The 26,900-nt window shown below is 47.8% G+C and overlaps 5 protein-coding genes across 6 annotated transcripts; 3 read left to right on the forward strand and 2 right to left on the reverse strand.

The window, feature by feature from the left end:
* Window positions 1-3,653: 3,653 nt before the first annotated feature.
* Window positions 3,654-6,227, reverse strand: LOC117842349 (probable leucine-rich repeat receptor-like protein kinase At1g68400). Its single transcript, XM_034722760.2, has 2 exons — window positions 4,489-6,227; window positions 3,654-4,382 (listed from the first exon to the last, which is right to left on the reverse strand). The coding sequence occupies exons 1-2, from the start codon at window positions 6,008-6,010 to the stop codon at window positions 3,826-3,828; spliced, it is 2,079 nt and encodes a 692-aa protein (XP_034578651.1). The 5' UTR covers window positions 6,011-6,227; the 3' UTR covers window positions 3,654-3,825.
* A 6,385-nt stretch (window positions 6,228-12,612) lies between these two features.
* On the reverse strand, window positions 12,613-14,115 carry LOC117842570 (GDSL esterase/lipase At5g03610). The gene is made up of 2 exons (XM_072291600.1): window positions 13,905-14,115; window positions 12,613-13,797 (listed from the first exon to the last, which is right to left on the reverse strand). The coding sequence occupies exon 2, from the start codon at window positions 13,422-13,424 to the stop codon at window positions 12,735-12,737; it is 690 nt and encodes a 229-aa protein (XP_072147701.1). The 5' UTR covers window positions 13,425-13,797; window positions 13,905-14,115; the 3' UTR covers window positions 12,613-12,734.
* A 352-nt stretch (window positions 14,116-14,467) lies between these two features.
* LOC117842568 (protein TOC75, chloroplastic) lies at window positions 14,468-18,541 on the forward strand. Of its 2 annotated transcripts, none has more exons than XM_034723043.2 (7): window positions 14,468-15,676; window positions 15,899-16,120; window positions 16,265-16,372; window positions 16,787-16,981; window positions 17,087-17,335; window positions 17,676-17,930; window positions 18,070-18,541. In XM_034723043.2, the coding sequence occupies exons 1-7, from the start codon at window positions 14,591-14,593 to the stop codon at window positions 18,319-18,321; spliced, it is 2,367 nt and encodes a 788-aa protein (XP_034578934.1). In that variant the 5' UTR covers window positions 14,468-14,590; the 3' UTR covers window positions 18,322-18,541. The 2 variants fall into 2 exon arrangements, with proteins under 2 accessions (XP_034578934.1, XP_034578935.1); XM_034723044.2 differs by having other exon boundaries at window positions 18,121-18,541.
* Window positions 18,542-19,989: 1,448 nt separating this feature from the next.
* Window positions 19,990-20,658, forward strand: LOC117842571 (uncharacterized). The gene has a single exon (XM_034723046.2). The coding sequence runs from the start codon at window positions 19,994-19,996 to the stop codon at window positions 20,474-20,476; it is 483 nt and encodes a 160-aa protein (XP_034578937.1). The 5' UTR covers window positions 19,990-19,993; the 3' UTR covers window positions 20,477-20,658.
* A 336-nt stretch (window positions 20,659-20,994) lies between these two features.
* Window positions 20,995-25,656, forward strand: LOC117843693 (SURP and G-patch domain-containing protein 1-like protein). Its single transcript, XM_034724357.2, has 9 exons — window positions 20,995-21,152; window positions 21,377-21,790; window positions 23,341-23,467; window positions 23,570-23,676; window positions 23,760-23,903; window positions 24,258-24,392; window positions 24,480-24,659; window positions 25,031-25,209; window positions 25,288-25,656. Exons 2-9 carry the CDS (start codon window positions 21,430-21,432, stop codon window positions 25,312-25,314), a joined length of 1,260 nt encoding a protein of 419 aa, XP_034580248.1. The 5' UTR covers window positions 20,995-21,152; window positions 21,377-21,429; the 3' UTR covers window positions 25,315-25,656.
* The last annotated feature ends 1,244 nt before the right edge of the window (window positions 25,657-26,900 follow it).

A 26,900-nucleotide genomic window follows, 5' to 3' on the forward strand; every position in this document is an offset into this window, starting at 1 on the left:
GGAGGAGGATAAGGGACGAGGTGGAGCGCTGAGGCACAGGGGTCGGATGGAGAAAGGGGGAATTGGGGATCCGAGGGTAGTATTATAATAACTAATATTATGTTTAGCTAACTGAACTTTAGCAAGTTAAAAATTAGCTTCTAAGTTTTAGTCCGTTAAAGTTTAGATGGATGGATCGAAAGGGATCCGCACCTCCTCCACCAGTTCACCTCCATGACGTTTTCAGGACCACGCAAGCAAAGCAAGAGTCCGCTTTACCACTACGCTCAGATCCGCACGGCCGATCACGACCCCGGCGTGGCTCCCGGCATCGTGACGCGCGAGGAAAGTCGGTTGCGGCCACGCGTACGCAGTGCCTGCCTCGCACACAACGACGACCGAAGCAAAGTCAGTCAGCCCGGCGCTCCCGTCCCGGCCAAGTGGGAGAAAAAACAAGCGGAATGTTCCAGTAGCAGTGCGGTACCTAACGCGGTTTTACCACTACCCGAGAGGGCGGACATTTTTCCGTGCAACGCTTCAATGCTTTGCTCGGTCGATCACCCGCACACGCCCTTCCGGATCGAGCTTCTCCAACCGCCCTCCACCCGTCACGATTCGCCAGCCTAATACGCCATCGATCTCTCGATCCTGCGAGAGCAGCGTTGCCACTTGGCAGCCACGATTTTCGTACCATGCATCATCAGCGCGTCCGTCCGTAAGTCCGTTGGCCGGTGGCAAGCCGCGATCACATCGACTGAGCTCTCGGCCGGGAAGAATGAAGAGTCCACGGCGAACGCGGGGGATACCGCAGATCCGCCGCCGCAGCTGCCGTGGCGAAACGGTCAGATGCTCGGTGAAATGAAATATCTGGCCGCCGGCCCAACGGTGGGAGGACGCCGTCGTGGCCTCGTGGGCGTGCGTGGTTGTAGGCAGGGCACGCGCGGACGGGGCCAGAAGGGAAGGGCGCCGAACCGAAGTACCGAACATCGGTGGTGGGTGGCGTGGCCGCGATACGGCGGAGTATTTTACTACGCGGACAGCTAGTGTGTGGGGGCCGTTGGCAACTGTCACGCCAGCTGTGGCCACCAGCTTGGGTCTCGCCCATGCGCGCATGACCGTTTCCCGCCGATCCTCTGGATCCGCCCCTCCGTGCCACCCCTCGTGGGGCTCATCATGCCAAGGCGTGTCCTCTGTCCTGCAGTACTAGCGAAGGGCCATCACAAAATCCGTGCGGCATTTTCCAAACACAGCCAACATTTTCTCTCTCTTTTTTGAATCTAAACTAGTACGAGCAAAATTACCTTACTGAGGAATCCGAGATTGGTTTTTATGCCACGAAGCGTTCCGAAGCAACTTTGTTATCAAGCGAGTCAGGATCACACGTTTCAGGAGCGCTAGGAATATACCCCACGGAACGAAGTTTCCTTCGCGCGGGCGGCTCGTGCCGTCGTGAAGACGCGCAACGAAAGGCGGCGGCCGGCGACGGACGCGCTCAGGCGCGCGTGCGTGGTCAGGTCAGCATAGAGGATCCCAACGGCCCGCGCAACCGCGAGGCAATGCCAGGCTGCCAGACCGGGCGCGCCACCAAACGCGGCGGAACCCAACAAATGGCCAGCCAGCCGCGCGCCGTGCGGGCCTACCCTCCCCTCGCCCGGTCGCCCCACAACCTCCTCACGCAACCTACCTGGCCGCGCCCGGCGGCCCTAGGCCTCCTCTATAAAACCATCGCCCCTGCGCACCGTCCTCCCCCACCTCCCGATCAAGCCATCCAGCCGCCTCTCCTCGCCCTCCTGCCTGCGCGCATCTCTCTAGAGCTTAAACTCTCCTAGAGAGATCTCAGGCAGCCCCAATAACCAACCGCTCGACCCAACTCGTCGTCGTCGTCGTCGCAGATGGCCGGCCTCAGGATGAAGCTCGTCGCCGCCGCCGCCGTGGCCGCCGCGCTCGTGGCGTCCGCCGCCGCCCAGGCCCCCGCGCCAGCGCCCACCTCCGACGCCTCGGCCGCGGTGCCCCTCGCGGCGGCGTCCTTCGCCGCCGCCGCCTTCGGCTACCTCTTCTGCTAGATCCGTCGTCCGGGGATGCCGTCGTGCTCCCTGGCCGGTCGGGCCTGCTGATGATGATATGATTCGTTTTGGCGTGAGTCGAGTCCCCTGTTCGTGGCGCGTGTTGAGGGATGTCGGTGGGCGTGTGTATGTACGAGTCGGCGGCGGGTGGAGGTGTGCGCGCGTGTTGGATACGTGCGTCGACGCGCCACTCTTTGTGGTGGAGATCATGTACCCGCTGCGCTTCTGTTTATCAATGAGATGATTTATTTGATTCTTTTCATCTTATATACAATATACATGAGAATTGCGTATTCAGTTTGTTGTGTTTTGCTCTGCAAACTTGCGATGTGCAGATTGTTGTAAAACACTGTCGAACGATTCTCCCTCAATCGAGTTCTTCCGTTGCAAAGAAAAAGAAAACGGTGCATCTCTCTTAAAAAACGATTACTATTCTTACGACCTGAAAATTAAGGGGTGCAGGCTACAGTTCAAACATGTAATTGGAATCTGAAATCGATTTGACCGACTAAGGAACTCACCATCTGAACTCTAAGCCCTTGTTTACTTCACCCCCAACTCCCAACTTTGGCACTATGCAAAAAGAAGATTCCCCATCACATCAAACTTGCGGTACATGCATGGAGTACTAAATGTAGATGAAATTAAAAACTAATTGCACAGTTGTTGTACTTTGCGAGATGAATCTTTTGAGCCTAATTAGTCAATGTTTGGACAATAATTCACAAATACAAACGAAACGCTACAGTGTGCTACAGTGCTAGCACAGTAATTTTACATCTCCTAATTTGACCAGCTAAACAAGGCCTAAGCAAAACGACCGGCATAACGACTTTCATTTATGACCAACCAATTCAGAATTGACAAGCTTTATTTTTCCTACCTCCCTCGAAAAGAATGCTGTGGCACGGAGTCCTTGTGAAGTTCGTTAGGAGATGCCGGGCCGGGGTTGCTTAATCAGTTTGGTGAGGGATCCGAACGTTGAAATGATTGAAGCATGTTGGCGTCGCCACTTGCCAGCCAAGAAGCCATGTGCTGCTCGTTAAGCACTGGTCCACAGATGAGTTGTCTTGGTAGGGGCAGCCGTACCCGCTGTATCACCGCTGGCATGCTCCAAGCTGGAAATGGTGAGCCGTCGCAATCGCTGCAGTATTACCCGACTAGTATGTGCTTTATGGAATTGCAGGACTGCTTAATTTTGACCGTGCTCGTGGATTTAGATGCTGGTCGATGGCTCCAGCTCGATGCCTTTTCCTACTGTACTGGCTACTGCCGACCGAGAGTCTCAGAGCGTGCAGAATGCAGGTCGAGTTCCGCAAAGTTGTTGGCGTACACAGCTGGGGATTGGGCCAGTGCCAGCTCTACACACCACTGGGCCACCTTTGTGTTTTCTCCGGCCTGCTTGAAAATGTATTGGGCCAGTTTGTTGGGCCGCTTACTTACATCTGTGCTCAGCTAAATCCAGCGAGAACAATGGAAGAGTTTTTGGCTCTATACAACAAATCTTTTGGTTTTTTCCCCCCCTTTCTTTTTCATCCACATAAGACACCCACGATGGCGTTTATATTTGTAAGATAACTGAGTTGCATTTTTAAGTGCCTCATTTCTGGATTATCGGGCAGCTTCTGAAAGGAAGCTCCAATTATAGTAGACGAAGTAGAAGGTTTTTTTTTCGATTCAAGACCTGGAACGTAGGTAGCTAGAGTCTACGCACTGCAGTTACATACTGACAAATTGCAATGGCGAGTCGGCGACCGACAAGCAGAGGCCAGGCACAGCTGCGTCACATGAACTCGCTCATCATGGCGAGCACCTGCGCCATCGTGGGCCTCTCCTCCGGCGCCTCGGCGGTGCACAGCACGCCGATCTTCACCATCCCCATCGTCTCCTCCCCTTCGCCGCCTTCCTCGCCGTCGGCGGCCTTGTGGTCCGTCACCACCTCCAGGAGCACCATCCCGAAGCTGTACACGTCGGACTCCTGCGTCGCCCTCGCGCCCGCGCCCGACGCCAGCTCCGGCGCCGCGTACCCGTGCCACCCGACGCTCGCCGCTGGCGGGGCCGCCGACGACGTCGCGGTCGCCGCCCGGCCCAGGAACAGGTCCGGCGGGCACCGGGCGGCCTGCGGGACGACGGACTGCTGGATGTTTGTGGCGTAGCGCATGAGCCCGCACTCGGACACGCACGCGCCGCCGCGCTCGTCCAGGAGGATGTTGGACGGCTTCACGTTCGCGTGCACAAGCGCCGGCCGCGCCGGGAACGTGTGGATGTAGTTCAGGCCCTGCGCCGCGCCGAACAGTATGCTCTTCCTCCCCGCCCAGTCCAGGCTCCTCGCGCCACCACCTGCAGCAACAACAACGGCCCGTCAGGAACACTCGCTTTCTTGCACCGACTGCAAATTGGCAATGCATTTGGGATTTCATTATCTCATTTCAGCGCGACGACGCACCACTGGCTTGCAGAAGGGACTGGAGGCTCCCGTTGGGGAGGAAGTCGTAGACGAGGAGGCGCTCGCCGTTGGAGTTGCAGTACCCCCTGAGGCTGACGACGTGCCGGTGGCGGAGCCGGCCGACGAGCCGCATGTGGCGGTCGAACGCCTTGCTCCGGCTGGCGGGGAACTGCAGCGCGCTCAGGCGCTTGACGGCCACCACGATGCCGTCGTCGAGCACCGCCTTGTAGGTGCTCCCGGACACGCCCTTGCCGAGCACCTCGGCGGACGCCTTGAGGAGGCTCTCCAGCCGCAGCTCCTCGCCGCCCTCGAAGCAGACCAACCCGCCGCTCTTCTGGCACTTGTCGTCCCCGTTCGCCCTCTTCTCTTGCTCCTCGAAGGAGAGTGCCGCGTCGGAGGCGTCCTTCGCCGACCGGAGCTTCCTCCTCATGTAGACGAACATGGCCACGGAGATGGCTAGCGAGACCGTGATGAGCACTGCGTTGCCAATGCCGGTGGCCATGAGTGCAGTCAAGCTAAGCTTACTGAAACCTCCATTGCTGGAACTGGAAGGCACACTACCACTAACGTTCACTGCAGCACCAGGAGATTGAGCAGCGATACTGGTGGTAGCATTGGAAGAACTATCCGATCCTAACGCATTATAAGCACGAACACATCTTGGCAGAGGCGTGCCACAGAGAGCGAGATTGCCGCCGAAAGTCGACCTCGGGAACCTGGACAGATCGCCGGAGATCTCCCCAGCGAGCTTGTTCCCGGACACGTTCAAGCTCCTGAGCGACGGGGCGCGCAGCGCCTCCAGGCCTCCACGGAAGCCATTGTGCTCCGCTCTAAGCGTGAGCAGAGCACCCAGCGAGATGTTCAGGCTCCCGGTGAGCCGGTTGCGGGCGACGAGCAGGTGCCGCAGCCACGGGCTCGCCGTGGCGTCGTCCAGCGGGGGGAGGGCGCCGGACAGGGAGTTGTTCCTGACGGCGAGCGCCCTGATATGGCTGAGCCGCAGGAGCGGCGCCACCTCGCCGGCCAGCGAGGCGCCGTCGAGGAAGACCCCCACCACCCTGCCCCTGGAGCACCTGATCCCGAACCACGTGCCGGAGCACGGGTTGGGGCCGTGCCAGGTCGCCAGGGCCGTGGCGTTCGGGTTGTAGGACTTGAAGGAGAGCAGCGCGGGCAGGTCCTGGTGGCCGCCATTGCCGACCTCTCCGTGCACAGAAGGTACCGATAGGTGGTAGACGAGGACGGCGAGGAGCAGGAAGGTGGAATGGTGGAAACGAGGCATTTTGGTAGCTGTAAGAATTTTCTTCTGTGTTTGACCGAGAAATCTATCCACTCGTTTTATAGCACGGGCCGGTAACAATTCAGCGCGGGGAAGTAGAAAATTTTGAATGGCGCACGAGCACAAAGGCGTGGAACGACGACGAGCAGAGGGGTCCAAAGAGGAAAGCTGGGTACCTGCGCCGACGTCGTGGGTGGGTGTCGATGCTGAGGTCGTGGGGAGGAGGGTGGAGGTGAAAAGCGGCGCCATGGAGGACAGGAGGAGAGGTCCAAGGGGATGGGGAGCTGACGAGGTGCCCTTTTTCCTCCCTTGGGCAGAAGGAACTTGGACGTATCTGGTGGGCTGCACGTAGCCGTGATGGTCGTCGCGCCGGGGAGATGCTGGTGCTCGCTTCGCTTTACGGAAGCGGCCGAAAGGAAGCAAGAGGGCTCGGGGTTCCACGGCGCGTGGTGGAGTATCGGGTTCACGAGACGAGACGGGAGTAGCGAGTGGGGACGTTGGCGTCAGGTGGCGCCACGCACCGGTAGGGGAGCAGACAGGAATGGATTCCAGCTTCACGTTGCACTAGTCCCCCAGAGTCACAGTGAACCCGGAACACTGAACTGGGTTCAGGTGTCGGGGCATCTATTGTTGGGTCCGTTCGTGCTGTGGGCCGAGCCAGGTCTTGCCACCCGATCCAGCCCAGTAACCGGAGTAGCCAAGATTTTGTTGGGGCGTCGGGTTCAAACTTCAAATTGGCAGGTGGAGACGCTTCCAAACGGGTTCATAGTGAGTCATTGCTACTGGTACTACGGAGGACTAGGAAGGTTAATTATCATTATGAACAGTGTTAGTTAGCACCGTCGTCTGAATGAAAGGTCATGACATGCTCGTGAAACCTCGATTCTAATGTATGCGCGCAGTTTTTGGTATATCAACTCAGAACTCGACTGGTGGTGTGGTGAGCACAAAAATGCATCTTGTTTTTTTTTCCCACTAAGGGCTACGTCCAAATTTCATTACTGTTTAGGCAATGAAATTACAGAGTATGAGAGTTGTCGACACCATGGTCACACCAGAGATTACAAAAGCATCTCCAGGAGGACAGGTGCAGACGGCCTTTCCACCTGGGAGGAATAAAGCGAGCCTACTTATTACATGACACAGAACTAACAGCATGCTAAACATCTCACAGCCAACCAAACTAGGAACATTTCTCAACCAGCCTCCAAAGTTGCTTTGAGCATCACACTGTATCCAGACTTCCTGGCTTGATTTGGGACAGCACTTCTTCTCTTTTTTACTGCAGCAGTACCATCCCTGTGTCGTCGGTTGTTGCTTCACGGGGGTGAAAGTGCAACGCCGTCGCCTTCATTGCATCAGCGCCAGCCTCCAGGATCGTCCTCCCCTCCGGCTTATGAAGACCTGCTCAATATGAAATGAAAACAGATGCTGAACATATAATCTCTGAAGGAGATTTGACCTATTTTTTATCAAAGCAAGCAGCATTTCTAGCTTTCCAGAGTGCCCAGCAGACCGCTGACAGCCCCACCACATGGATGTTTTTGTTTTGTGACATATACTATCTAGTCCATTCCCAAAATTGGGCAAAGGTAGTTGGTCTACATGGAGCACCAATTACCATGGCAATAAGGCTCCATACATACCTAGCCAAGGCATATCCAAAGAAAAGGTGTTTCGATGTTTTCTTCCATATGACAGAAACAACAGCTTTTGTCCCCCTGCCAGTTGCGTTTTATAAGGTTGTCTTTAGTCAGAATAGCATCTTTTTGGATTAACCACATAAAGATTTTTATCTTCAAAGGGATTTTGGCTTTCCAAATATTGTCATGAGGACTGGGTATAGACTACCGCCTCATCATCGACACATCGAACAACGATGGCAAGGATGCCAAGTACGAGGCGGTGGTTCATGAGAAAAACTGGGGAGACCAAATCACTCTCTTGTCCTTTAAGCGAGCAGACTCTCAGCAACAATTGGCATGAGCATGTTAATCACTCTCTTGTCCTTTAAGGATGCCAATGATTTGTAGTAGGGTTGCCACCTTGATTAATGCTTATCACTACTTGCTCTACAACTATTGCATTTTGTGTTTACTCCATTTAGCGTCCTTTCGTTACGCCTTGCTTAATGCTTATCACTACTTGCTCTACAACTGCTGCATTTTGTGTTTACTCCATTTAGCGTCCTTTTGTTAATCGTTGAAATGGCGTGGTAGCTGCTGCGTAATGCGTATCATGTAATTTGGCATCTCCAATATAAATGGGATTTTCAGCCTAAATAAAATGTGATTGGGAAATTTGGCTTCCCACTTTTGTACATGATGCAAACGGTCATATACATGCACACACAATTACAAATACACGCACGCTAGTTCGATCTTCAAGTTTAATATAGTTTCAGCTGTTCAAACATTGGATTGAACATGACCGATCCATTTGAAAGTAGATTGCTTTCAAACACAAAACGTGGATTGCGTTAAATATTTTTATTAGACATATTAGGAATGTAAAAGTCAAATTTATAATAATTTAACCAAACATTAGTCAAATTCTATAAATCCTCAGTATAAAAGTTATATGGATGAATTCAAATATGAAATATCTTACTTCTATACATCTAATAGTATATTGTAATAGAAACTATATCAGTCAATATATATCTATAAATATTTTCAAATCATCATGTGCCTACTAAAAACAAACAAAGTTAATGTTATGGTTGTGATTTTATTGCTACAAATATTACTAGTATTATAAGAGCATCTGCAGCAGTCTCCCAATAAATATTTCCCAATAACTAGTTAATAGGGATATTCCAATATCACTTTCATCGTTATTGGGAGAGTTGCTTTTGCAGTCTCCCAATAATTTCATCCCAATCCAACTACCGTATTGAGAGAGTTACAACTCCTTTATTTAGGGAGAGTTGGGATGAATTATTGGGTTGTCCCAATAATTATTGGGAAAAGGGAAAGTTAAAGGAAGACTGTTGGAACACTATTTTCTTATCAACTCTCTCAATATGATAGTTGGATTGAGGAAAGGGAGATTGCTAAAGATGCTCTAATAAGCTATGTATTCAAAACAAAGTGGTCATGCGGGTATTAGAGTTGTGATCCGAAATAACGGCAGGAAAATTCTGTTATCTGCATGGCGAGTCATTTTTTATGCAGTGAGCGTACAGGAAGTGGAGGCATTGGCATGCAAAGAAGGGTGGCCCTTGAAGGGAGCCCGCGATCTTAGAGTTAGACTGCAGTGCGGTCATTCACTAAATCAAGGAAGCGAGTAAGATGATACTAGCTAGCATAATTTTTCACGGTCTAGAAGGCTAAGCGCCTAGCGGAAAGTCTCCCATGTCTCGTTTTGAGTCATGTAAAGAGATAGCAGAACGTAGTCGCACATGAGCTTGCGAAGCAAATCGCAATGTAGTGTGGTGTGATCATCCCCCACTTATATGAGCATTTGATTGCTCATGCCTGTAAATTTTTTTTTGAGCAATCAATAAAGCGCTCTCTCTTTTTTAAAAAAAAATTTGCAAAGAAAGAGACTACGAATCAAAGTTGGAGAATGTGACGAGTCAAAGCATATTGTGAAATGGAGGCAGCAAAATCCTAACGCTTCCTGTCGCATCGACGTTCGAGCTCTGTGTACTTAATTGATTGCCACGTAGAAGCCGAAGAGTGCAGCGTCGATTCAACTGGCGCGCGTCTAGACCCTATAAAAGGACGGGGTTTCCAAGGCAGCACTGCACCGATGCTTGCTCTGCACCAGCAAAGGCAGTCAAACTAACAGTACGCCGGGCACCGGAAGATCGATCGACCAGGCATGTCGCCGCCGCCGGAGCAGGACAGGAGGCTTGGCGTCGTCAAGCCGGAGCCCGATCCCATGATCAAGCTCAAGGTGCTGGACAACGAGGGTCGCAGGGTCTTCCACTCCATGAGGATGTCCGACAAGCTCCAGGCGGTCATGGATGCGTACTACGCGAAGGCGCCCGACGTGACCTACGGCTCCGGGACCTTCATGTTCGATGGATCCATCCGGCTGCGGGGCAGCGAGACGCCGGCGGAGCACGGTCTGCAAGATGACGACGTGATCGACTCCTACGAGGACCTGGTGGGCGGCGGACGGGACGACGCCTGATGCACCGGACCGGCGGCTGATCGATCGATGGCCGCGCGAGTACGTCGTAGCAGTCGTTTAATGGATGTCGTTATATTATCATTCGCCAGTCATCACTAGTCTCCAATTATTACAAAGACGTATCATCTACTAGGATTCATCTTTCTACTATACATGCAAGGTGGATCCAATATGTTCTCTTGAAACTTTGTTATTGATGCATCTTCACAGTTTACCTGCTGAATTCAACTGTCAAAACTTTTCTAAGGCCCCGTTTGGATCATTGGAATTGAATTCCATCCTAATAATCATAATTTAGACACAAATTAATTAAACTAATATAATTGTATGTGGAATATAGTTGTATATTATAGTTGGTGATATGGGAGAGATACTTGTATGCTGCACTTCTACTATAGAGAAGCGAGTCTAAGAGCGTGCTATAAGAATTGAATTCCATTCTAATAACCATAATCTATAGAATCAATTTCCATCTCCCACCCCATGAATTTAAAATAGGCTTATATCTAAACTTTGGAAAGTTGTGGAATGCCACATTCCAACATAAATTAGCCTACTCCATTAAATAGATTCCAATTCCTTGGACCCAAACGGGGCCTAAGCGAAATGAAGCGTTCGTGGTATAGCACTTGGATCATCCACGGCCCGATGATCGATTGCCCAGGCGGCTGAGATCTCTTTAGTCGTCTAGAGCTCACGGGGGAATTCCGAAGATGCGTTCGGGGCATTCGATAGCTTAGCCGCGTCCTGGTACGTCATGATTCATGAACAGTTTGATCTGGTAAATTATGATTTCATTGAAGACATTGCCGTTCCATTTTCTATTGATGAATTTTTTTATTAATCTTCTCGTAAAAAGTTTTTGACGAGGCACTTTATGCGATCCATTGCTTACGATATACATCAAGTTCAACAAAGTGGTTTGGCCTTTTTTTTAGATATGCAAAATATAAATCTATTGATGCAACTTTGAGACATGAAAACATATAATTTGACTACTCTTGGAGTAAAACCTACAAATTAAAGTATTGACTATTTGATACACCCTACGTAAAGAAACAGAGTAAGCAATGCACGTCAAGCAGACAAATGATACGATCAAGTTCAACAAATTAAAGTGGTTAGTGGTGAGAAGCAGATTTTGGTAGGCATATACTTCCGTCTCATCATCGATGCGTCGAACAACAATGGCACGGATGGCAAGTATGAGGCGGTGGTGCACGAGATGGATTGGGGAGAAAAACTCTCCCTTGAGTCCTTTTAAGTCGGCTAATTGATCTACAATTAGAATGACCGTCTTAATGCAATTATCCTAAATAATGATGTCAAGGTGTATTTTCATGCCTTTGGATTTTTTTATGGTTATATACAATTGTCTCAGGAAGCTTGTGCCTCAAGCATGTCTCTCTCCTAGGAGTAGATCACTGCCTCACTGGAGACCACAAGATCATAGAGCTTCCGACTAAAGTGAGCAGTTTCTTCGAGCTTCTGAGTTCACCAGAAAGAGCGAGGTTGCTACTAAAGGGAGCAGTTTCTTCGAGCTTCTGACTAAATCGATCCAAAATTATGTCAAACAATTTCCACTAAATTACAAGATAACTATATATTGCAGGAGCTGATGTGATATGAATCCACTAAATCACTTCCAAGTTGTATTTGAACAAACTGTCCATCGGTTTCCATCCATTTCGCCGGAATACAAGCTCTTATTAGTAAGGGCTGCATGCAAGGACTGTCTTAATTTTTTGCTGTAAGGTAAAACTAGTTGTCAATTAATTTCAGGCCAATCATTTTCTACTAAAAATTGCAAGATACTACTTAATTTGACACATCCAATTAATATTTTCCAAATTGTATCGAACACCCTGTCCATCAGCCATTTGTTGGCAACGTCACGAGGCTAAGTGCTATTAAATGCCTCAGTCGTGTCTCCAATCTTCAGCAAAAACTATGAACCTGCCAATCTTGTTAGTACTTCAATAGACTTCCTCGATTCTAAATTATAGTTCACTTTAGCGTTGTTCTAAACCAAACTATTCTCTCTGACTAAATGTATAGAAAAATAGAACAATATCTACTATCAGCATATTTCTTAGCAGATTCAATGAAACTATAATTTGACGTTATAGATCTTAATGCCTTTTTTATGAACTTGATCAAAGTTAAAGAGATTTGACTCAGAACAATACTCGTATATACTACTTACATTTTAAAAGAAGTATAAAATAAAGTAGTTATTGTAATGAATGTAAAATAAGCTTAGAAGAAACCTCAATGACCAAATTGGGACTGCAGAAAGTACTTTCTCCACCCTATTACTGGCTCCGCACGCACAAGAGAAACAAAAGCACGAGCTTGTGGCCATTATTCAAACAATAAAATTAGCACTAGTCACTTGGAGAGAAACCGGCAAAACATCCAGAAATATACCACACATAGGGGTGGTAATGGATCATGCCTCCTTCACAATCCAACTCAACCCTATTTATTTTTAGTTCAAAATCATATATTATTATAGCCCGATACATATTGAGCATGATCCTTAAATTTGCTAAGTTAAATTAGAGGGCCCTTTACCACACCTAACCACGCCACAAGAACAAAATTCAACAAGCTGTTGGTAACTCGGTACTCTACCGGTTGGATACAAAACAATATTAAAAACTGCTGCTACTAATATTCTCTTAATGAAATACATGCACGTTTATAAAAAAAATGACTCACATGACCCTCCTAAACCTAGAGAACAGACTCGATTGAAACTAATCGGGAACCTAATAATAGTGAGCACAGTCACTGGCATGTAAATAAACTAAGTAGAGCTGTATATCTAGATATTGAGGTAGTTCTTGATGGACTCCTCGAACTCCTTGACGACGGCTTTCCATCCGGCATGGGTCGGGTTGATGTCGTCCCAGTAGAAGAACTTGTCCGGCTTGGACCCCAGGCTGTACTGCGGCTCACCGTCCTGCACCTGCCCGCAGAACCCGCTCCGGTCGAAGCTCTCGCAGCACGACTCCAGCCTGTACTTGAACTGCTTCGATCGCGGCGACGGGCCCGCGTAGTGGCTGAATGCGGCTTTCAGGTCGAGGTTGAAGACGGCCTCGTCCTGGAACACCTTCTCCTCGAGGTACGAGTTGTGGATGCTCGCCACCTTCTGGCTGTCGCACTTGGCATCGTAGACGCCGTCCTCGGACCTCGACAGCCACGGCGTGCACCCGAGCGGGGGCAGCGAGGTCACCACCACCTTCTCGACGCCCAGGTCCATCAGCTGGTCCACGGCGTCGGCGATCTTGTCCGTCACCTCCTGGGCCTTGGCCTTCACCTCCGTGCTGGTCATGTCGTTGAAGCGCTCGTAGTCGCGCCTGCCGGAGAAGGCGATGAGCGCGACGGAGTCCGTGAGGTCCTCGTCGATGATGCCGAGCCTGACCAGCCTCTTGAACTTGTCCACCTGCCTGCCGAGCCTGGGCGCGTCGCTCGTCCCCTCCACCACGCCGGCGCCGCCGACGGCGAAGTTCATGCCGGACGGATCGACGCCGTCCTGCTTCCTCTTACTCTCCGCCGGAGGGGACTCCTTCCGCCCCAGAATCCTCGCTGCACAAATTATGTATTGATGAGACAGGGCCAGGATTTAGAATATTAAGTACTGATCCGAGCTTATTATTACGTACCGAAGAAATCAGAGAGGACCAAGCCGTTGGAGAAGCGGCCGCTTGGAGTGGCGCCGTGCTCCTTGTCGTTGCTGCCGTACGGGTAGTACCATGCGCGCGTCGTCTTGGTCAGGTCTGCTAGCGGGAAGTTGCCGGCGTCGGCGAACTCGTCGCCGAACACGAACAGCTTATACCGCCGGCCCGAGTCGCTGTCGCGATGGCGTCGGGACTCCACATGAGCAGCTGCTAACAACAACGTTAATTAAAGCTCCGATCCGAGAGCAGAACAATGCACGACAGCAAGTAAACCACCTGGAGAAATTAGCAAGAACAAGCAGAACAACACATACCGTTCAGCAGGAGTAGGAGGCCGCAGACGGCGGCGAAAAGAAGCTTCATGCTGGCTGGTTCCTTGGATTTCGATCGAAGGCGAGTTGCGCGGGGCGCGGGTGTTGAGGTGAGTCAATTGCTGAGTCGTGGTGCCAGGACGACGGCGAGCGTCGCAATTTATACACGGGAGATCGAGTTCCGAGTCCTACTGGGGGTGGGGGAGGCGCGCTTGTTTGCCCAGTCCGCCGCCGACTGTAACTCGTTTCCAAGCCTAGCTGGTACACTGACGAACAACAAGTCAGAAAGCCGACGATTCCTGCTCGGAGTTGGCGGGTTGGCGGGCCTTTTCTCTCTAGGATCTCACCAGGCCTCAAAATACCCGGGCCAGTACAGCAGAAGAGGCCCATCGCTACCACCCCAATACATGCATACGACCAGCGTTCACTAATGGGCCCCATCCCTGTCTGCACGGACGACGATAGAAGTTGGCCCGAAATCAACACGGCTGGGCCTGGGCTGTGCATCACAGAACCCTTTTTTTCTTTGGCGACGAACAAAACCCCTCGCCACTACTACTTAGCCACGCATGATGATGATGAATTTACGTTTGATGATTGCTTGTTGATCAATCAGTCGATCGATCGATCTGCGGAGTACTCTGACGGAAGGAAAGCTAACCCTCTCCGCCGGCGCCGGCGCCACCGCAATGTGGTTCACCTCCCGTCGCAAACCCAACGCCGCCGAACCTTCCGAGGATGCACCGTCGTCCTCCTCGCCACGCAGCTCGCAACCCCGCGGCTACTCCCTCCGCATCTCATCCTCCAACCCCTGCCCCCAAACCCAGAGCTCCCGCGACGGAGCCCTAGCCTCCGCCACCTCCTCCTCCGCCGCCGCCTGCGACCTCGGCGGCGGATGGGGGAACTCCGTAGGCCGCGGCGGCGGCGGCTTCCTGTGGTGGATCTTCTCCGCCGGAGCGGCGCGCGCGGACGAGGGGAAGCCGGCGGGGGCCGACTGGGACGCGCACGGGCTCCCGGTCACGCGCACACCGGTGCCGCTCTCCAGGCTCGACGGGAGGAAGCGGTACAAGGTCTCCGAGCTCAACTTCCTTGACTGCCGCGCCCGGGACCGCGCCAGCGCCCGGGACCGCGCCAGCGCCGCGGAGAAGAACCCCTTGTTCGACGACATGGCCAAGCTGCGCCCCGGCGGCGTGTACACCCGGTCGCAGCTGCTCGGGCAGCTCCAGGCGATGACCTCCTCCGGCATGTTCGAGCAGGTCAGCCTCCAAGGGAAGCCCAAGCCGGACGGCACGCTCGCGCTCACCGTCACCTACGCCGAGAACATCTGGCCTGGAGCCACCAAACGGCTCAAGTGCGTCAACGTTGGACTCATGGCGCCGCCCGACGCTGGCCCTGCTGAGGACATGACGGCGAGGGAGAAGATGGATTACATCCGGAGGCAGGACCATGACTACCGGCAGCGAATCCGCAGCGCCAAGCGGTGCATTCTACCGGAGTCTGTGCGCGAGGAGGTGCTGGGGATGGTGAAGAAGCAGGGGAAGTTGACCGCCGGGGTGCTGCAAAGGATGAGGGACCGCGTCGAGAAGTGGTACCACGACGAGGGCTTTGTGTTCGCCCTGGTGCAGAACTTCGGGAACCTCGACACCGACGAGGTTGTGTTGGAGGTGGTAGAGGGGGACATCACCATGGTGGAGTACCAGTTTCAGGACAAGCTTGACAATATCGTCGAGGGGAACACTCACATCGCTGTCGTTGACCGGGAGCTGCCCCAGCAGGTATGTATATATATATAGGCAATTTTCCTTACTACATCAACATCAGTTCCATGGTTAATTAACATGTTCTGTTCGAGATGTCTATGGATGAATTGTTGTTTAATGTGCCACGAGTTGATTGGTTCGATGTATTCTATTACGATTCTCAAACACATTTACTCTGACCTGATATGCTTTCTTGCAACCATGTAATTTACCTTCTGCCTTTCTTACACTGTGCAGCTTCGACCTGGCCATATCTATAACATTGGGGCAGGGAAACAAGCTCTGAAGCATATCAATTCACTCGCTTTATTCTCCAATATAGAAGTGAACCCTCGCCCTGACGAGACAAAAGAAGGGGGTGTAGTGGTTGAAATAAAACTCAAGGAACATGAACCAAAGTCGGCCGAAGTAACTACAGAGTGGAGCATTGTACCTGTGCATCAAGGGAGACCAACTCTTGTAAGGCACCACTTATTTGTAACCTTTTTTCCTTCTTCTCTGCAGAATCTGTACCTTGAATGATAGAAAACATCATAAATATATAACCGCCAATCATTATAAATCCATGTTTCACAACCCATCTCACGGAAACTTTCTTTTTAGGCATCAATTCAACCTGGAGGAACTGTGTCATTTGAGCACCGCAACATCTCTGGTTTAAACAGATCTCTTGTCGGTTCTGTTACTTCCAGCAACCTGCTCAATCCTCAGGTGAGTTGGTACTGAGTTCTTTTATTGAAAACAGAAGCTTTGATGCAATGTTGCTTTGGTTTACAATTACATCTACATTCGCTCTGATCTGCTTGTACTAAATTAGCTGAATTGTCACTTATAACCGTCTCAGTCTTCCTTTGTAACTATATGTTTCGAGTCATATTTCAATTATCATTATTACATGAAGTGTGGAACTCAGTTGAGTGTCTTCTGCATTGAAATGTGAAACATTGCAGACTTTAATTGCCATTCTGCTGCAATCTGAAATAAGTAAATAAAATTATACCCTTGTTTCATGATTTAAAAACATTTAGTTTATAAAATGTACTGGTATGGTTTACAAGGCATATGTTTCATTTTTAACTGATCCGTTATATTTGTATTTACGGCATGTTTCTTTTGGGATATCAGGATCATCTCTCATTCAAGCTTGAGTATGCCCATCCTTATTTGGATGGTGTGGACGACCGTAGTAGAAACCGCACCTTCAAAGCTAGCTGCTTCAACGTCAGGAAATTAAGTCCTGTCTTTGTTGCTGGCCCCAACATGGATGACGCTCCACCTATCTGGGTTGATAGAGTTGGAATTAAAGCCACTATAACAGAGGTTTGCACAGATTGATATTACCTTCTTCATCTTTTGATTTTCATAAATATCTACTCCCAAGATATATTTTTAACATGAGGAAACTGCATTTGGAAATTTTTTCAGAGCTTTACAAGGCAGAGCAAATTCACTTATGGCCTCGTGTTGGAAGAGATTAAAACACGCGATGAAGATAACAACATATGCACACATGGTTCTCGAGTATTGCCTATTGGTGCATTGAACATGGATGGACCTCCCACAACCTTCAGTGGTACCGGTGTAGATCGAATGGCATTTCTACAAGCTAATATAACTCGAGACAATACTGAGTTTGTAAACGGGGCAACTATTGGTGACAGATGTATATTCCAGGTGGGGTGTTTTGTTCTCAGTGAATTTTCAATTGTTGCTGGGTGTTTAAAACCAAATTGACTGCACTGTGCCAAAAGGAGAAAGCCAGCTCCTTACACAACTGATGTTTCTGTTTTCGTATGAGGCTGCTGCACAATGCATAATGCTGACTGTTTAGGCACATTTTAGCAAATGTTATCATTACAATTTTTTTAGAATCAAGGTATTCTTGTTTATGTTATAATTGCTTTTCAGTTATATTTTAAATATCTGGGTTAGTTCTTGTTTAACAGCATCATGTGTTTATAGAAAGTTCTCCATGGTAAAGTAAATCCACTTATAATTTTCTTGTGGGCCGCAGTTGGACCAAGGTCTTGGCATTGGAAGCAAAAATCCATTCTTCAACCGTCATCAGCTTTCAGCGACAAAGTTCATTAATTTGAATAAGCAAGATAAAGGTGCTGGCAAGCCACCACCAGCAATTTTGGCGATTCATGGTCGCTACGCAGGCTGTGTAGGAGATCTGCCGAGCTATGATGCATTTGCAATCGGAGGACCTCACTCTGTTAGGGGCTATGGCATGGGAGAACTGGGTGCTTCCAGGAATCTTCTTGAGGTGAGCATCAAACTATCGATCCTCAGGGGGATTTGGCACTTACTCTGAATCATGATGCATAGTTGTTATCGCTGTTCATGTCGTAGTCGTGGAGGTTTTGCTTTTCTTCGGATTTGTTTTGAATCTTATATCCATGCAGTTTGCCACTGAGTTGCGTGTCCCCATCACTGTGAAGAACAAACAAACGCAGGTGTATGTATTTGCTGAGCATGGCACTGACCTCGGGAGTTCCAAGGACGTGAAGGGCAACCCTACAGAGTTCTTCCGACGCGCAGGCTCTGGGTCCTCCTATGGCATTGGTGTCAAGCTCGGCACGGTAAGGGCGGAGTACGCTGTAGATCACAATGCTGGTACGGGAGCCTTCTTCCTGAGATTTGGCGAAAGATTCTGAAGGCCGCGTCTCTGTCCAGCTTGACGATCAGAAAGCCCTATGTAAATTCGACTGCCAACTTTCTAGAATAAAATTAACTCGTGAAGATATAACGTCACTGAATCTTGTAGCAGCAAGGCCCGCGTTATGAATGGTTGAGAGTAAAGTCAGATTCAACTGGAATAAGAGTTTCGTTTTGATGGAAGGATGTCATTGTACTCTCTTCCTCCGTGGAACTGTACTAGATGGTAGTCTCGGAGTATTATCTTGAACTTGGTAACTAAACCTATTGAGTGTTAGGAGGATAAAACTCTTCTCTCAAACTAGAACTTGTGCATTCACGATGCATCCGACAGCTTGCATCTGTCAGGTGCACGAGAGCACCAGATGTACTCGGAGCACCCGATCTTCTCTTACATCATTTTTTAATCTAAATTGCACAAATTTGATAAATTTGGGCTTTGGGTGATTTCGAAATTGCTATCGCATTTTCTAGAATTTAAAAAGTTATGATTTAATCAAAAATTCATAACTAACTTATTTCAAATCTAAAAAATATGAAGTTGGTACAAAATTTTTCTAAAAATGTAGGCTATTTGTTCATACTCTATTTGAAATTGTTTACATCATATTTGTTACTAAACCTAGTGTTATATTGTTTTTAATAAAACACAAGGAACATGAACAATCTAGTTTTAAATAATGCTAAATAGTACACCAACAGATAGTTTACATTTTTAGAAAAATTTTGGCACCAATTTAATATTTTTCTGATTTGAAATGAATTAGTTATGAACTTTTTAATTAGATCTAAACTTTTTAAATTTCTAAAAAATTGCAAACCACTCCTAAAACTATCCAAATGGCTAAATTTATCCGGTTTTGACATATGAATGGCCCTCCGTGTCCAGTTTTGTAGTTGTCAGTATAGACATGTGTCACATCACTTTATTAATGAAGTAAAAATTCCTACAAAACCTTCGCTGCAAATGGCCTTACCGCCTCCCGATTATCACCGTTTGTTGTTACCTTTTTCTTTTCCATTGCTATGTTTGTCCTCCTCGCCTTTGTGCTCCCCACGTTAGGTGAATTTTCAAACCTTTAAGGCTAAGATTGGGAGCCCTTTGTTTTCTCATTTTTTTAAAACAAAAGAAGAAGAAAATGAAAAGCGGCTTTACCTGCACAACTGCAGTTTTGGCTAGAATTTACTCCTATGTCGAGTAATTGCTCATGTAGTGTCGCGGCATCTTCCATCGCTTCGACTCCTATGCATTAACGCATGGGAACGCAGCAATCGGAAAGTTCAGTCTTGAGTGCGGCTGCCTTGGACGGTGCAGGGTGGAGAGCGGGGAGGCTTTGCATGCATGGAGTTAATTATTAATGGGCTAATGGCCGCCTAACCTTCTCCGTTCTGCTTGTGATAAAACTGAATCGGCGGCGCATGCCGGACACCCGTTATATAGACCAAACATGCTTATGACTAAAATAAGCTGAAGCTGAAACTAGTAGCCAAACGGTATACTTTTTTCAGCTTCTTCTGTCTGCGCTTCTCTCCACAGGTTCCATTTGTTTTCCTATATTAGTACAGTTTATTTGAGAAGCAGCTCCCGCAGCAGTACCGTCGTAACCACACGCCCGGCGGAAAGCCTGGGAAAGCATAGTACCAGCAAAGGAGTCGCCGGAGCCGCCCGCGATGACGAAGTACGTCACGCTCTCCGTCCGGGACGAAGAGTACCGCGAGATCACCCGCACCATGCGCACGACCGACAAGCTGCACACCCTCATCGATTTCTACTACGACATGGTGCCCGCCGTCGCGTACGGCGAGGGGGCCTTCCTGCACCGCGGCGAGCCGGTCGACAGGATGAAGACGCCGGCGGACTACGGGATGCGCGATAGGGACGAGCTCGCCTTCTCGTCGCAGATCGACTCGAGCACGTTCCTCACGCTGACCGTGCGGGAAGAGGAAGGGCTCGGGTCCTTCTCCCTCACCTTGCGAACGACCGACCAGCTGCGGGACCTGATGGACTTCTGCTACGAGATGGTGCCCACCGTCGACTACGGCGACGGGGTCTTCCTGTTCAACGGCAGGCGGGTTAAAGGCCACCGGACTCCGGAGGAGCTCGGTATGGTGGATGGCGATTGGATCGGTGTTACTTTCAGAGTTCGTTACTGAACGTCGTCGGGCTGCTTCCGCTGAACCGGCACCGCCCGTATGTTGCTGCACTTTTCGTTGTGTAAGCAGCTGCTACTTGCGTGCATCTAAATTTCACGCATCTTTTGTTCCAAAATTTATCGATATCCATGAATCGATCCCTCTCACTCATCTCACCGTGCTTATGATGTACTGAAATATGTCATGGTTACCTATTCTAGAGTATCGAGTTTAAAGCCAAAAAATATGTAGTATGTCAATGTGACTTGAAGTGACATGATTCAACACTTTACACAAAAGCATGGTCGTGCAACTTGATTGAATTGATTCACATTTTGTGAACAAAAACTAATTCAACAATTTCAATGACCTGATCTAGCGTTTTGTTAAACTAATCGATTCAACATTTTATATCAAACTGTTTAGAATGTTGAACTAGCGCGCTCAAACTTCTGAACTTCCTACGATCGGATCGGCCCAACCACAGCCCTAAACGGTCCGGCCCAGGGCGGCCTCGGTCGGTTGCCCTCTCGCCCAGCACGGGACCATACCCGGTGCAGCGAATAGGGTATCCTCCCGCCGCCGCACTCTCTTCGTCCCGGATCGATCCCCATTCCATTCCCCACCCGGCTCCAGCACGGAACTTTCCTCTCTCTAGGGTTCCCCCCCTATCCCCCTCGAGTCTCGACCGTACCAGGTAAATTACAGGTCCACCCGTCCCGCGTTCGGTCCGATCCCGTGATTCGAGCCTTCGCGCATCGATCCGGGACTCTTCCGCCCGCAAATTTCCCCGCGGCGGAGTTTCGCGGCCTCTTTGTATTTGGGCCATTCGAGTTGATTATTTTGGAGGATTGAGTGTGCGTTGTTAGATTTTTTGTGCGACGACTGCGGTGTGTTAATTGGAGGTTGAAAGAATTGTAGCTGTTTTGAGGCGGCAAGCGAGTGCTGCAGAAGCATCACATCTGCGCCGAGGCATGGATAAGGAGCTCTTCGCCAACGACGGCTCCTTCATGGAGAGGTTCAAGCAGATGCAGCAGGAGATGCAGGAGAAGGAGAAGGCCGCTGCTACTGAAGCCTCATCGGCTCCCAAGCACGGGAGCTCCAAGCCGGGGTTTGCTGTTGCGGCGAACAAGAGGCCGTTCGAGCTGAAGAAGGCTGGTCCAGTCGCCACGGGCGGGAAGCTGGCCTTTAGCCTGAAGAAGGCCAAGGTCGCGGTCGCCCCTATTTTTGCGGCCGACGAAGAGGAAGAGGATGTGGAGAGGGAGGAGCCTGCCAAGCGCCACAAGTCTGTGCAAGCTGATGCTCCTGTGGCAGCTACCCCGGCAGGGGCTGTTGGTAATCATTTATTTATTAATTCATTCATTCATTTATTGCTGTTATAATATAAAAAATTATTAGTGGTTTCCCATTCTTTGGATTTTTTGTTGGCGTTCTGTGGGTGTAGTTGCTATCAAATGATAAGATAGAAATATGCGACAAGAATTTTAATTCAATAATTGTCCTAGAACATCAGCTATATATTGCCTCTTATCTTTTTTGCTTTTGAATTCATTCCCCATATATGTGACATATCATAGGTTTTACTCTTGAGATGACTTCTAATTTGGTATCCCATACCCCAATTAATACCACCGACACATATGGTTATATTGTCATTTTTTAATACATTTTTCTGTTCCATGCATTTGAGGGTGTTATCCTGAGTCCTGACAGTATTGCATTCATATTGATAGTGAAACGAACTAACTAGATACTTTTTATTTCATTTGTCACATACTGATTTAACTAGAAAGTAGCACTGCGTTGCATATGCATTTTTAGTGAAATTATTACTTGTAGGACTGCTTGGATGTCAAGTATATTTTGGTTTCGTATGGTTTCTATAATATGTCATAGCATAAAAACTTTTAGGTGTTGGTATACAACTAACAGTGTACAAATGTAGTATTCCAACCACCATGTTATTTTGGAGTTTATGAAGGAAACCCATTAAACACCTCTTTTTCCTAAAAAGTAAACACGAGGCATGCTACGATTTCCCTTTCTCACCACATGCGAAGTATTTAGCATTCCTGTCTAATTTCATGCAGTACTATCAGTAAACACATTCCTAATGTGACTAATCTGAATTGCATACATTCATTTTGGATTGTTCACAGTATTACTTTAGCCTTTTTTTATCTCCATATATATAAAGTATTGTTATAATTAGCCTACCCCAACTTGCTTGGAACTGAAAGGCTATGTTGTTGTTGTTGTTATTGTTATAATCAAAGCTAACTGCATTCAAATAGGCAAATAGTATGTATGTATGTATCATGCTTTATTTAGTTTTCCTCTGTTGGATAGTTCTTCTATATACTGTAGAAAATGGTGGTTTTCACAATTTATGTTGTTTCAGTTCCCATGTATTAAAAATATGGTTTTCAAAAACTCTGCTTTGAAATGTTCCTGACATCAAAACACATCCTTATAGTATTGATTTCATGCATTTACAAATGATAAAAATGGATCTAGAAAGCAACAAATTGCAATGCACATTGGTGTTGGAATCGACCATCTAACAGTGTTTAATAATTTTTTAAAACTATCCAAGAAAATTGCTTGCTGTTGCACAACGTGATTTAAACCCTCCGTTTATGCTTGGCTCATACGTTGTTAGGTTTACAAAAGAAACATCTTTCTCAGTGTTTGGGTTCATTATAAGTCAGGCAGCAGAAAGTCGTGAAGGTTTTGTTTTTTTTTTCCGATAACTGCAGCTTATAGATGAACTGTATTGGCATTGCCAGGAAGGATATGATTGAAAGAGTTGGAGACTCTACTGCAGTAATTTGCATTGCCTTGTCAATATGCTTGATATTAATAGTTCTTTAAGTGACATGCAGCCCCACCCCCACCAAATGATATGACAGTGAAGCAAGTTGCTGACAAATTGGCAAGTTTTGTTGCAAAAAATGGGAGACAATTTGAGAATATCACACGGCAGAGGAATCCTGGAGATACACCATTCAAGTACGACTGCACTACTTATTTTTCTGATAAACTCTGTTTTACTTTTAAATTCTAAAATCTGACTTTAATAAATTATTGATATAAATCTTGGGTTATTTGCAGATTTCTATTTGACAAACACTGTCCAGACTACAAATATTATGAGTTTCAGCTTGCTGAAGAGGAAAAGGCTCTTGGTCAGTCAAAGGATGCTGAAGCATCAAAAAATGGTTTGTGGCACAATTTTTTTAATCATTTTCTATATCTAAAAGTTCTATAAAAGTCTTGATGCTATATACTCTTGTTAATGTAGCTAGTTCTAGCACTGCAAGCTTCAAAGCACCAAGTGGTCCGTATAAAAGCTCATTTGAACAAAAGTCCAACTATCAGACACCTGCATCAGCTTTGTATGGGGCATATGAGGGTAGTTCTTCCCAAGGAAGCTCATCTAGTTATGGTAAAATATACATACATGGTTTCCTTTATCAAATGTTATATATCTACATTCTCTATGTTCCTGGACTGTTCGCCTGTTTACATTTGTTTGAGTTTGCATTTTGCAAGTCATCCAAATCAGGCACTTCTATTGCCTTAGTATCTTATTGTTATTTCTGATGTCTTGAATATTATGTTTCATCCTTGTAGCTTCAATGAATAGATATATTGTAGGGTTTCTGTTGTGAACCATTAAAACCCTACTGCCTGTCATCTCCCTGATCTATAGTTTGCTTTAGGAGTAAAAACCATTGCTTCCTATCTTGAACTGTTTCTTGTTATTATATGTGCTTAATGCTAGTTCATCATTTTGCAGGTGATCACAATACATCTGCACCGTCAGATCCTGTAGCTTTGATGGAATTCTATGCGAAGAAGGCTGCACAGGAAGAACGGAAGAGGCCACTAAGACAGTCAAAAGATGAAATGCCGCCACCTCCTTCTCTTCAAGGTACATTTTTTGCAACATGATTTGCCGTACTGGAAGAACATAAAAACTTCAATATTTGTTCTACAACTAAAAATTCTTGTTTTGCAGGTCCTCCTAAGAAGGGACACCACATGGGTGACTTCATTCCTCAAGAAGAACTTGAAAAGTTCATGGCACGCTGTAATGATGCTGAAGCACAAAAGGCTACGAAAGAAGCTGCCGAGAAGGCTAAGATTCAGGCAGACAATATTGGCCACAAACTTCTATCTAAGATGGGTTGGAGGGAAGGTCAGTCATTGATGAATACTAAATAACATAGTCACCATTACAGTAATTCTCTGATCAAACCCTGTCAGATCTTTTTTTCAAAGTCCCAGATGTTTATGGCAACAGTACATCAACCCCTCTGACCTTGACCGTCATATTCATCCAACAAACCTTAAAAAATTGTCAAATTATGCTGTTAACAAAGCCTTCCATCCCAAATACCAGATATAAGAACTATTTACAATGGATCCTTTTTCCTCAGCATTGTCCTGCATGCATTAATTCTCAATATCCCTACCCGGTGGAACCTTTTTTGTCAGGCACATAGGAAGGCAATTAGCGATAATATGCACCATTCCACTTCCAGGTGTTAAATATAATTTACTGTGCAGGTGAGGGTCTTGGTAGTGAGAGAAGAGGCCGTGCGGATCCCATTATGGCTGGAGATGTGAAGAAGGATCATCTTGGTGTTGGTGCTGTCAAGCCTGGTGAGGTCACATCTGAAGATGACATCTACGAGCAATACAAGAAGAGAATGATGCTTGGATACCGCTATAGGCCAAACCCTCTGGTATATTTGCTGCCATTGTCTACTTCCAGGAGTTGTATGTTATTTCTGTTTGCCTAAACACTTCTGCTATTTTTGCAGAACAATCCAAGGAAACAATATTACTGATACAGGTTAGTTCATCTAAGATGTAAGACACCAATTTTGCTGTATTTTTGCTCACATAACTAACAGCTAGGGAGTATGACTAACAGCATTGAAAGTTTTTGTTCATCAGCAGAAAAACTAAGAAGCTCATTTAGTCAGCATATATCTTGGAATGCCACAGATCTGAGGCTTACGGGGGGTTCAACCGTAGCTTTGTTCTTTGTGTAGTGTTGATCTTTGTTGCTTTAAATTCACTTCCATGGTGATGTGTTGAAACGTGGAGCATAGTTTCATAATGTGATGTATTGCCTTCTTGGATGACAACATATCTTTCCTGATTATTCATCTTTTTGTTGGGATTTATTGCCGCAATATCATATTTCCATACTGGGAGGCATAATCTAAAAGTCTGTTGCAATGGTTCTATTTTATTCTGGATTCTGGAATTTGAATAGCTATGTGGAACGTGAGTGTCGGTACGGAAGCTATTACTTACTGGCAGCATATAACTTGGCGTTATTTCTGTAGGAGTTAAAATTCTGTTATGCTCTCTGCCACTCTGATGTGCTGAATTAATGGGTTACTTTGATTGTGATCTAAGCGCTTATGGCCTGATGGGCTAATCTTATTACACGGTTTTATTGCATAGTTACTTAGATTGAAAACTAGGTAATAGTGCTAGATGAGTGTTATGGGGATTAAACTCATTTCTTGTTTGATGAAACTATCTTTATTCATTACCTTGCCAAGTTAGGTCTCGTTCGTTTCATCAGGATTGGATTCCAGCCAGGATTACTTCCAGGTCCGGTTTGAGTGATTCCACCCGTGTCACTCAATCCGGCCAGGATTCATTCCAGGGGTGAGGAGTTATGGTTTCAATCCAGGCCATCTAATGTAGTAGGATTCCAATCCAGATCGGTTTTCGTTCCAGGCAAGACTAAAACGAACAACACTTTCAATGCAAGTCTGGTTTCAAACCGGACCAATTCAAACCACCCGGAATGAACCTCATTCCGGGCCAATCCGTGAAAACGAACAGGCCTTAGCAATTTTGGTGTGGCATGAACTCTCGTGAAACAGACTGACCTTACTGTTATGCTCTCTGCCTCTCGGTCTCGGATGTGCTGCATTAATGGGTGACGTTGATTGGAAACCACAGTAAGGGAGACATAAATTTATATTTTAGGAAAATATCGTAAAGTTTGCACAAGCGTATCTATTACTCTATATTAATGTTGCTAGACTAGACGAAATCTCAGAGGCTGAGCTACTGTTCACCGACGCTGGTACGTGGGTCCGAAATCCAATCAGTTATGAAAAAAAAAAAAAGAAGAAGATTCGAGAGTCCACAGGTCTCGGTCCTCCACGACCACGAAGAATCGGCGAACTCCATTTGCCTAGCCGCACCTATCGCCGTTGGTCCGCTCCGCACGCTGGGGCCGCCGGCTCGCTCCGGCGCCCGCTCCCTCGACCGGCGGATCGCGCCGCCGCCCGCTCGAGCAGCCGCATGCGCCGCCCGGTGGGAATGTGAGAGCACATCAGCAACCACCGGCGGCCGTCAACACCACTTGAATCTTGGCATGGAGAGAGAGAAAGAGAGAACAGAG

The sequence above is a fragment of the Setaria viridis genome, chromosome 2 (assembly GCF_005286985.2).
Source record: "Setaria viridis chromosome 2, Setaria_viridis_v4.0, whole genome shotgun sequence".
Classification (NCBI taxonomy): Eukaryota; Viridiplantae; Streptophyta; class Magnoliopsida; order Poales; family Poaceae; genus Setaria; species Setaria viridis.